This window comes from Drosophila kikkawai, chromosome 3R (assembly GCF_030179895.1).
Source record: "Drosophila kikkawai strain 14028-0561.14 chromosome 3R, DkikHiC1v2, whole genome shotgun sequence".
NCBI classification, from domain to species: domain Eukaryota; kingdom Metazoa; phylum Arthropoda; class Insecta; order Diptera; family Drosophilidae; genus Drosophila; species Drosophila kikkawai.
The window spans coordinates 25481321-25493077 of NC_091731.1; the positions used below are offsets into that span (position 1 = coordinate 25481321).

At 43.3% G+C, this 11757-nt stretch overlaps 1 protein-coding gene across 1 annotated transcript; it reads left to right on the forward strand.

The window, feature by feature from the left end:
• The first annotated feature begins 444 nt into the window (after positions 1 to 444).
• On the forward strand, positions 445 to 10056 carry Dfd (homeotic protein deformed). The gene is made up of 5 exons (XM_017175255.3): positions 445 to 560; positions 1018 to 1118; positions 1184 to 1361; positions 8651 to 9030; positions 9203 to 10056. The coding sequence occupies exons 1-5, from the start codon at positions 488 to 490 to the stop codon at positions 9536 to 9538; spliced, it is 1068 nt and encodes a 355-aa protein (XP_017030744.2). The 5' UTR covers positions 445 to 487; the 3' UTR covers positions 9539 to 10056.
• Positions 10057 to 11757: the final 1701 nt, after the last annotated feature.

The following is an 11757-nucleotide window of genomic DNA, read 5'->3' on the forward strand; positions in this document are numbered from 1 at the left end:
AGGACATCCCCATACCATGCATCCGGCAGACATGGTCAGCGACTACATGGCTCATCACCACAATCCGCATACCCACTCGCATTCGCACAGCCACTCACTGCCGCATCACCACAGCAATAGTGCATTGTCCGGACACCACCAGCCATCTGCCGGTGGATACAGCTCCAACTACGCCGCCGCCACTCCGCCCTCGCATCCGCATCCGCACGCCCATCCGCACCAGAGCCTGGGCTACTACGTGCACCACGCCCCCGAGTTTATATCCGCCGGGGCGGTGCACTCCGACCCATCAAACGGATACGGCCCGGCAGTAAATGTTCCAAATAATAGCAGCGGGAGCGGAGGTGCAGGAAGCGGAGGAGTTATCGGAGGCGGAGCTGTGGCAGCATCAGCTAATGGTTACTACGGTGGCTACGGTGGCGGCTATGGAGCGGCGAACGGAAGCGTTGGCAGCACCCGCTCCCAAGGACACTCACCGCACTCCCAGATGATGGACCTGCCGCTTCAGTGCTCCTCCACGGAACCACCGACGAACACTGCCCTAGGACTGCAAGAGTTAGGTGAGTCCCTCGAAATAGAAGAACCAAGTGGATATATCTAAATAGCTATGCGTTATCAAGAATTATAGGACTAAAAGGTACCCCAAAGTTGTAGTTTTACGATAATTTTGTGCCTAAATAAGGTTTTTATTGTTCGGTACGTTTTTAGTACTTGTTTTTTATTGTTTGTTACAAAATGTTTTGCTAATGTAGTAAAAGACCGGTTTTTAGTTCAGCTAAGCAGCTTTATCGAAATATATTTATTGACTTTAAAAATATATAATATTTAAGTAAGTCAAGCTTAGGAAAATATAATTTAATTCTCTTTTTCTGCATAAACTGGTAAATTGCAACCCCGCAAATGTCTAATATTAACAAAAGGAATCAAAATAAAACCAAATATCATACAATATTATATAGATCATAGCTATATTTAATACTTATGATAATTCAATTTAATAATATCGTTTTCCTTCAGGCTTAAAGCTTGAGAAACGCATTGAAGAAGCTGTACCTGCCGGTCAACAACTGCAAGAGCTGGGCATGCGATTGCGCTGTGATGATATGGGATCCGAAAACGTAAATACACCAAAGATACTCCCCTGAAGGGAGCGCCTATTCAATGTTTCGATTGACTCTCTTAGGATGATATGTCGGAAGAGGATCGGCTTATGCTGGATCGATCCCCGGACGAGCTGGGCTCCAATGACAACGATGACGATCTCGTGGACTCAGACAGCGACGACGATCTGATGGCGGAGACGACCGACGGCGAGCGGATTATATATCCCTGGATGAAGAAGATCCATGTGGCTGGTGTGGGTGAGTTGAAAGTTTTCTCTCCCTTTGTGTGCGGCCCCAGTGTGGCCCCGTTTTTCGGGGTATGCTAATTAAATTACTTAGCTGCCAACACCCACTTGATCCACTGACAGGCCCCTGTAATGCCCGCTCTTTGGCGAAAACAACAAATGAAAATAAGCAAAATAAACAAAATAAAAGCCAAAGACACCAGCCAACCGAGTAACAGAAAAAAAGAAAACTGCGAGTCCAAGCTCATTAATCAAAATCAAGAGTGCCACGCCTTGTGTCGGGGGGCGAACCGTGTTCACCAAATGACAAGTTCCTGTACATACTGCTCCTATATAGTATAATGCACATATCCCCCAGTGTGTTTCGTTCGTCTGCAATCAGCACTCCGAGCGGCTCCTTGAAATAAGGCCTCTTCAGAAGTTCTTTCAACACTTGAACCGACTTAAAGTCAACTTGGACTGCTGAATGGTACGGTGCCAATTGATATATCATAAACAGGGGACTGGGGAATGTGGCATCGGAATGCAAGGTTTTATTAAAGTCAATAAAAAGTCATATAGTCATAAAAATTTTAGGGAGACTGTATGATTAAAGTCTTGTTTGTGATCTAGTCTGCCCCATTTCTTTAATTTTAAAAAGTAAAATTTTATTAGTAAATACTAAAATTTGCATTCATGGAAACCCATTGAGTGATATGACTCACTCACATTCAATCCACAGACGCCAAGAGCTCTGAATATGGTACCTCATTATGGTCAACACAAAAACCGAATGCAACACCAAGTATAATCGTAGATGGGGAACAGGTTTCCACTCGCCTCCATTCACCAGAACCCGAGACCGCCTGAATGGGCTCCGTTGGGCTGAGTTGACAGTTCGATGTGGCCCGGCACAGATAATTACCCTTAATTGTCGCGTCCAAAACGGGGAATTCATTCAGCCATGTGTCGAGTGTGTTACCAACAATATCCAGCGACCAACTGGCGATTGTCGTCGCTTATTGTTTTAATAATACCGAATTGGGGATGCCTTCGGGCGGCAAGTAGGTGACGAATGCATTTACCAGAGGATCGGGAGGAGGCCAGTCTAGGAGGACACTCCATTGATAGATTGCTTTTTAATTAGCACAGCGTCGTAGTACTCCAGTTCGAGCATAACCTTGACCCAAATGGGCAATTATAATGTTTCGCTTAACGCCACACCGACTGGCTCATTGTCAAATGCCTCATCGGATCATTGCGTTTCCCAGTGCCCACTCCAGATTTTAGTCCCGCTAGGAATTTGACTTTACACCGAGAAAAAAAGAACTGAGGATCAAAAATATAAATGATTTGAGAACATACCTTAAACACGAATTTGAAAATTAGATTTCGAAGTACAAAAGTATGTACTCCATCATAAAAGTATTATATATTGTACTCTAAATATTTTACCATAAAATTAATATTTTTTGGAGTGCTTTCATCAAAATTCAAACTCGAAAAAAATTTCGAAGTAGCTCGCCGGACGGTTGGACAGACTGGCAGCCGATCGCTCAGGGGCATATTTGACACAGTCGCAAGGTATGGGACTCCGACTCCGACTCCGACTCCGTCGCCGCCGGGCGAATACTCCGACTGAGTGACGGATGGTCCGTGTCATTTGATGTTAATGTTGTGACATTTATCATGACCGCACGACCACGAGAACAAGACGAAACCTGATTATCGCCAGTGCATCATCTCAGCCTCCGTCTTGGAATCAGTCTCAGGTCTCGTTGCCCCAAAACCCGTCCCCTCTACCTCATCGGTGTCATGTTGTTCCCTTTACAAATGACTTACACTTGCCCGAAACTAAGGCCCGAAACTATGCCTGCGATGTGGCGTGTGGTCTCTTGCTTAATTTATTTTGTTGTTGTTTATTTTTTTTTTTGCCCTACGGCAGACCTAAAACTTGTTCAAAACTTTGGCTCAGCCGGAATAAAAGAGTCCGAGTTAGGTGTGAAACGAATTTCGGAGAGCAATTTTGTGGATTATTTAATAGTTGCCATTAAAAGTGTTGAAAGGCAATGAAAAGTAAATGAAATAAGGGTTTTTATTGAGAGTTTAGCTGCAAGGGAGTGAAACTATTAATGAGGTGTGTTTATGATAAGGAAATAAATTTGATAAATACGTGTTTACAGAAATCTTCCTACTGAATAATAATACAATTGCCTAATAAGAAGACTTTATTCAGCACTATCATAAGGTTTTATTTGATACAAATGAATGATATTAAATTGATTATTAAACTATCAAATGATAGTTAGCTGGGCCTAAAATTGTTACATTTTTCTTTTACAGTATTTTACTTAAGAATTAAGATCTAAAATGTGACAACTATAATTTATTTGACTTTGAAACCATCTTGTTATTTTATAAACTATAAAAACCTTAGTTAATTGACGAAGGAATATTCCCTTAATTAAAACCTTACCAAAAAATTATTTCTAATATTATTTAAACACAATTCTTTTTTCCCTCTAAATGTTGAATTACAAACTATTAAACAATTAATGTTTTAAATATCAAAAATTAAATGTATTATCTCCAAGGAATTTTTCCAATATTCCAATTTTATTGATCAACATTTGTGCCACATGCTAATGCGAAAAACTTAACTCAAATAAATTCTGTGGGAAATCTCGACTGAGAAATATTGATTTCATGCACGACGGCGACTCAAGATGAGGCGGCTAAAACCCGTACAAGTTTCATGTTTATACAAGGAGATACACACAGCTATATAGTATAGCCGATGCCGCTTTCAATGAACAGTGAAACGTGAACAGCCTTGTAACTGAATTTCAATGGCAAGTCCACGATTAAGTTTCCACCATGAGGCTGAGTTTTGGCCCGAGAGTCACAGTTACCCGATGACTTGCGGAAAAGCCTCGGCTCAGCGGCGAAAAAAGTGCAAGCCTCAGATACAGATACAGATACAGATATACGAGGCTCCGACGGCTCAGATGCTGTAAAAACTCAGCTGGAATTGCGCCTTTTGCCAAAGTGCAAAGCGGTGGGCCTGGGGGTGGTAAGCGGTGCCGGAATCAGGGGAGTAATCACCGGCGGCCGAAGGCATGACAATGATGAAAATGACGCAGTAAAAATTAAGAAGTTCGCCTTTATGACAGATGGGGCACGAACAGCTGAGGCTGACTCTCAGCTGGACTCTTCGCAAACATAATTAGAGGTCTATCTCTCCCTGCCTCTCTTTCTCACTCTTATTGCCGTCTCTGTTTTGGTTTGGCAATTTACGCCAATAAAGTTCTCTGGAGCTGTGCAAATTATTGAAATTGGCTTTAATTAGCGGAGCTTTTATTGCCGCTGCCACACTCTGCCCATTGTCCAGCCCAGCCAGGCGGGTATATAGAAATATATAAAATATATACACAATTTGGTGGGGTTTGTTCAGCGCGTTCTTTTCTCGAAAGCAACGAATCTTCAAGGTCGCTCTACGCGTTCTCCATTGTTCGCCGCTGGTCTTTAAGTCGTGAGCTTCTTAGCAGCTCCGTCTTTCTTCTGGCACTCTGCACTTCGGGTTCGGTTTCGCTTGATTTTACGGCTCCATTCTATTTCCATTTCGTTGGCATAACAAAACGATTCCGTCTTGGGACAAGTGCTGACTTTGCGGCTTAGTTGAATAACACTGTTGATGGTCATTCGATTGGCTTCTTTTCTGCCAAGTGCCAGAATCGAAAGTGAAGCGAATGCTGTTTAAAATGTGTAAACAAAAGCTCACAAATTACGTCAAGATATTATTAAACAAAAGAACTTAAAAAGTGAAAAGAATACATTTTAGTTATTGCATTATTTAACGAAAAACTTTGACACTGATTTAAACATTTAATTTAAATAATTTACTTTGGATTCCACGTTTTATTTTATTTTTTGTTCGTCTCCAAAGCTCAGATATTTAAATTCAAATAAATACCCCAAAAGAATAGGATACTATAATTAGTTTTGCATACAGGTGTTCCTAGGAAACTGTTTTCTTACTTAACTCCTTAAACCGTACTCAAATTAACATATTTTTCCATTTAGTTGTGCACTTGGCTGAAAGCCATTGAAAAGCGCCCAAAGTATTTGCGTTTAAATTAACAAAATTCGAGTTGGAGAACAATTCTCATTCTCCCACAGCGCGGCAACCAGTTCAAGTGCTGCGGGTACTTTACTTTGGCTACATTGTACATACATATGTAAGCACGTTATATATGTATATATATAAATTCGGGTATATATAGGAGGGTTTGGGTGTTCTGCCCGTACATGTGTAAGTAGCATGAGCTCATGTTTATTTTTATTATTTGCCTGCCACAAATTGCAAGTCACTTGACAAGCTGCTGATGCAGCTCCCGCTGTTGTTGAAATGTTGACTTGCCTTTTTTCTTGCCATGAGCTCACACACTTTAATACAACAAAATAAAGTTGAAAACACACTCTGAGCTCCGCGTAAAGTCTTAAACTTAGAACCCAGCTGGATAACGCGGCGTATGCGCAATCTCCGCTCGGGCATTCATTAGTGCAGACCGAAAATTAATTTCTAGCCATTTGTTAGCTGCATTCGAAATGCGATTTCCTCTAATAGGTGAACAGGTTTTATTCGTCTCTGTGATTTAGCTCCATTGTGCCCACCATAAATGCCTTTGATGAATGTTTATATAAATGAATTATGACAGCCGTTAAATATTTTTCGTTGATTTCTTTCTATATTTCATTACAATTGCTGTTGTTGTGTCTTTTCGGGTTGGCACGAGTCAAATTTCTTTTTCGGATTAACCACAGATATTTACACACTCTCCGCTGATCCCCCGTGGCAATTAATCATTTAGATTCGGACTTCTTCTTGCCTCGAATGCAAAATGAACAGAGTTTGGGGAACCGAAGCCCGGAAGTTGTCTGGTGGCCACCGCACCTCAAAATCGGGTTAGCTTAAGCCCAAAGCCCGCAAATGAGGCCGCCAGACAACAACAGGGAGATTATGAAATAATGCCTGACATAGTTTTTATTCGCTCTCTCGCTCGACTCGCTGGCTGGCTGAATGAATTTGTAGAGTCACAAATGCATGATAAATCATATGAAATTTTTGGATGGGACAAACATGCCGACAGCCAACAACAGTTTCCACCATGAGTCAGGCTTCAGGGGAAAAAACGAGCTGGATATCTCGGGGACGAGGAAACGGGGCAGCTGCTGCCTACGCACAAGGTCCAACCGTGGGCGCCAGTTTTCGAGGCCAATGCAGCCAGTTTCCCCTTTGTCTCCAGGGTTCTCCGTTCACAGATCTTTAGCACATTTCCACCTAACACATCCCCTGGGAGGGAGAGAAGAGTCCGCCGGCTTGGCTGCTTGTGCAATCTTGATTTCCTTGGCCTTGTATGATTTGGCATTTTCATAAATTGGCTGCCATTCTCGCCGGTTTCAAAATGCAATTGGCACTCTTTTTCGTTTTTCTTCTTAAGCCATGACACCGCAGTTTCCTTTGGCTTGGAGTGAACTTCGCCTTCGCCTTTGCCTTTGCCGTTGCCATTGCCTCTGCCGGATTCTTCCTTCTTCTTCGCGGGGCTTGGCAGTTTCGTTGAAATGTTGAAATGAAATGATACGCACTTATTAAAAACGAATTAACGCAGCATGCCGCCAACGCCAACTTCGCTGCTGACGCAGCAGCTGACATTGGGATCGGTGTTATTTTCGTTATCTGCCTTGCTTCCTGCTCCTTTGGGGTTTTTGTAATTGATATTGCAGTTGTCTCGAATCATTTCGGTTCGGTTTTGTTTTAATTTTCGTTTCATGTTTTCGATTGTAGCTCCCAACACAAATCAGTAATTGATGGATTAGTGTTACGTGTAATTATTTAAGCGAAATTTTGTTGAATGATTATGAAGTGTTGAACATATGAGCCTGATATGGATGGTCCTAAAAAACTATTAAATTTAAACTGCAGCATGATTGCTCTATGAAAATATTACACAACCCTTTGCAGTAGGCGGTTCTGTCCATCAGCCTCACTTTTGTGCTCTTGTTATTTCTCAGCCAATGAAAACTTCTCACTCCCTTGCCCGATGACCATCAGAGTGTGCTTTTTCACCCCTGAATGTCCTTTTACTTTAAACTCCCCAAGGCACTGAGCTGTGAACACGGCTGGACCTGCCCCCCCAAACACCAGCAGATGAAGAATAAAAACTTGTCAGCAGCTCTTAAGCGCATCTGCTGTGATCCCTCCGGTTCCTCGACGATGAGCTGACCCATGTTAGTCCATTTCTATCCGATGGACCACCCAACCGAATTATATACATATATATATAACCCCCACTTCCCCCTTTTGGGGGCCTGTCAACGGTTGGCTGGACATGGATCATTAATCTAAGTTTCGGGCCGGGCCGAGCTGGGATTGAAATATTTCTATCAAATCGAAAGCTGTCTGTCACAGAGCAATGAAATTTTTATAAATGCACAACTCCCGGGCGGGAAGTGCGGAGGCAACTGTAACACTGATAGAAACATCAGCCGGGCTGGCGGCAAATTGAAATTGATGGAGCGTATATAAATTTTGATGTCCATCTCCGACTTTGGACAGACATCTCCTCCGGGTGGCAGGTGCGAGGCATTTATCTGGCGGCGATAAAAATTAAAGAAAACGGAGTAAGGAAGTGGAAGGGGATAGCGGAAGGATGCAACCCTCAGATGTGTTTTATTTTCCAGCGGGCCACACGAACTGCGGCCGCGTAATTTTTCGGGAGGCCCAAGGACAAGCCCTGACATCCTGGCCACGGCGCGCTATTTGATTTTGATTAATTATCCTGCGTCCAACTGACAGGGCTCTTTCATGTGCCCGCTGGCTAACACTCTGTTCCGCCCCCCCTCATTCTTGGGAATATCCCGAGCCCCCCCAACCCCGCGGCCTGACCAGTTCCAAGGTGAAAGCGAGAAAAACTTTTAAGGGTTGTCAACTTATCTGGGAGATTTATTGAGAACTTGGCCTGTTATGAAACGCAATTTGAAGTGTATTAATTGTGGTGCCCCACTGCCGCCATCCCTGCATATTGTTTTTACTCTCCGATCATTAATTATGCAAATCCTGGGGCTCTCTCGGCGACTTTTACACAGAAAGAAGTTTTAAGAACTCATTAAAGTTTAGAATACATTTCCAGGGATTTCAGTTTCAGTTTTCTGAATGTTTAATACTTGGAAAGATGGTGTCTTAATATCAATATTTCTAATTCTATAAGCTAATTTTATTGATTTACTAATAAATAAAATACTATCGTTTTTTTTTCTGTGCAGCAAACGGGTCGTATCAGCCAGGAATGGAGCCGAAACGCCAACGCACCGCCTACACGCGCCACCAGATCCTGGAGCTGGAGAAGGAGTTCCACTACAACCGCTACCTGACGCGGCGGCGGCGCATCGAGATTGCCCATACGCTGGTGCTGTCGGAGCGGCAGATCAAGATCTGGTTCCAGAATCGGCGGATGAAGTGGAAGAAGGACAACAAGCTGCCCAACACCAAGAACGTGCGCAAGAAGACGGTGGACGCCAACGGCAATCCAACACCGGTAGCCAAGAAGGCCACCAAGCGGGCCGCCTCCAAAAAGCAAACGCAGCAGTCGCAACAAGCGCAGCAGCAGCAAACGCAACAACAGCAGACTCCGGTGATGAATGAGGTGAGTGCTGTGCGATGAAAGTTTACAGGAACAGGCACTTAAGGTCCAGTTTCTTACCAAGACTCCTTGATAGCTTAAGCGATCGACACTTTTAAGTGTTCAAGGCGGTTCTTAATTAATATATATATACCTTAATTATATATTAAACTCTTATATAATTATCTCTCGATAGTGCATCCGTTCGGACAGCTTGGAGAGCATCGGTGACGTTAGTTCTTCGCTGGGAAATCCTCCATATATACCGGCAGCATCAGATTCGGCCAACAACTATGCGGGATCTCAGCAGCAGCTCCTCGGCAATAGCAACAACAATGGCAGCGGCAATAACAACAATAATAACAACAACAACAGCAACAACCTCAACAACAACAATAACAATCAAATGGGCCACACCAACCTGCATGGCCACCAACAACAACAGCAACAACAACAACAACAGCAGCAATCCGATCTCATGACCAATCTGCAGCTTCACATCAAACAGGATTATGATCTGACGGCCCTGTAGAATCAGCGGGGAAATCTGCAAGATGTCTTCAGCACTGTACATTAGCTATCCCTAACAATCTTTGTATAATTTTATTTCTCATTTCGGATCTACGACCTTGTACGCGGGACAAGGTTAAGGACAAATCGGAGTATACAGTGAACGTAGTTAGTTAGTCTAGTTAAGGATCGACCACTAGGTAAACGAACCCTCATCTTATAGTTATAGTTATAGATATAGATATAGTGTTGTATTCCCGATTCCCACAAATGTTGTATAGTATGAGTTGTACTTAAGCACCCTAAGATTCAGGTATAAGAGTTTGTATAAAGCCTAGAAAGATTCGTCATAGCTGGTAAGTGGCTTACACTTAGCTCTATATAAAATACATATAGAATGGCTTATTTGTATATTATAATTACCTTAAATATAATTACCGAGTGTAGTTGGCATTTGTTGTGCGTCTCTAGATGTATGTAAGTTCGTACGTATATTTTATGGATACAAATAAAACGGAAACATGAAGAGTATATCTGATATAAAGAGAATATATTGTTTATGGAAACCAAAATAAACAAAGGATTTAATTGAAGCAATACATATTTTTATTTGGGATTTTCCAATTAAGTTAAAAAGGGAGAAAACCTATTATGTAAATCTCAAATTTTATAGAAATCCTCAAACAATTCTGAGTTAGGAACTTCCCTTGATCGATTGCTCTCTTAACCCGCCTACTCATTCCAGTAGAAGACATGCACACTGGCGAGCTCGCCTATATAATAATCCGCTGATTCATCATCGCTCATTGTCAACTAATTAGGACAAATTTAAACATCATGGCCCAAACGCTGCTGGGTAGCCAAAGTCAGAATCGATTGGCGTCGAGTGTCCCGCCCCAGCTCCTTTTGTTGGGGGCTTTCGCACTAAAGAATTCAACGGGCCTTTGTTGGCAATCAGGTTGGACGGTGCAGGAGCGGTGATGTGGTCGCCAAATGCTAACAAGAGTTCTTAATTAAAAATCGATTCGCCAATGATTGATCGCAGCCCATTGGCACCTGTTGGCTTCTGGAAATATGTTCAACAAGAAATCATCTCCCGTGCTGGGATCCTCCGCAGCCAGAGTGTTTGCGATAAACTGGTCTTAGCTCACTTCCCTCGAATCGCGTCGGGCGAAGGAGGTCCTGTTGCGAATTTTAGCTGCTTGGTCAGGCGTGGCCTGCGTTGACAATGACCCGGGTTTACCGGCAGAGAGTGCCCAGCGACTCCGGGCCATAATCAATCTACCCCCGATCCGCGACACTGGATTGTCCGGCGGGTACATGGAAACACTCTTAGCGCTTAATTTATCATTGCGAAACGATCGGCTCCGCTCCTTGCGACGCGAGCCTGGGGTCCCGACTCGGAATCCAAAACTGGAAATTGCGCGCACTCGTCCCCAGCGATAAAGGGATTAAGACCTACTTATAGACCGGAACGACTCCAGAACTGGCCAAAAGAAAGGGAGAGATGGACACGAAGACGCTGACAAAGTCGCTGCAGTTGAAATTAGCAGCTCAAAGTGATTACGAGAGCATGAGCACGTGTTAGGGGAATAATTTAACACTTTGACAGGTCCTCGGAGAGTTTCAGACAGCGCAGGGAGCCGCGGATCCCTCGTAATTATGACCAACGGTAGCTTCACTTGTCAGATGCCCCTCCAAAAGGACCCACCACATACAGTCCAGCAGAGAAAGGGTTGCCTTGCTTGAATAATTTGATTCGACTTTGTTTAACATATATATAGGAATCTGTATTGTTGAAACAATAGGAGGATTTAGGAAAGAATTTGCTTCAAAAAAGAAGGAAAGACTTCTAAGTCTACTATATCAATAGGTTACGTTATTGATATTCTAGGAAATTTCGTTAATCCATTAAATCCCACAAAACGACCTCACACCTTCTCTGGTAACCACTAGAAGAGACCACAAATCCGGCAACCATTTGTTCTAAATGATTTTTAATAGACAAAACTCAGCGCAGCCATCCATCTGGCCATTTATATACCAGTCCCGGCCTCAAAGAGCCAATCCATCGCCTGGGCACTGGCGTGGCCAACATAATACATGGGTTAATGGTTACAAATTAGGCTGGATCGGTTGCAGGCAGCCAACACGCAAGTAGAGGAAAGTGGGAAGGGACTGGAGTAGGACCAACCGCAGGCTCCCAGAAGGAGGAGGAGGAGTGAACACACAGTTCTCTCC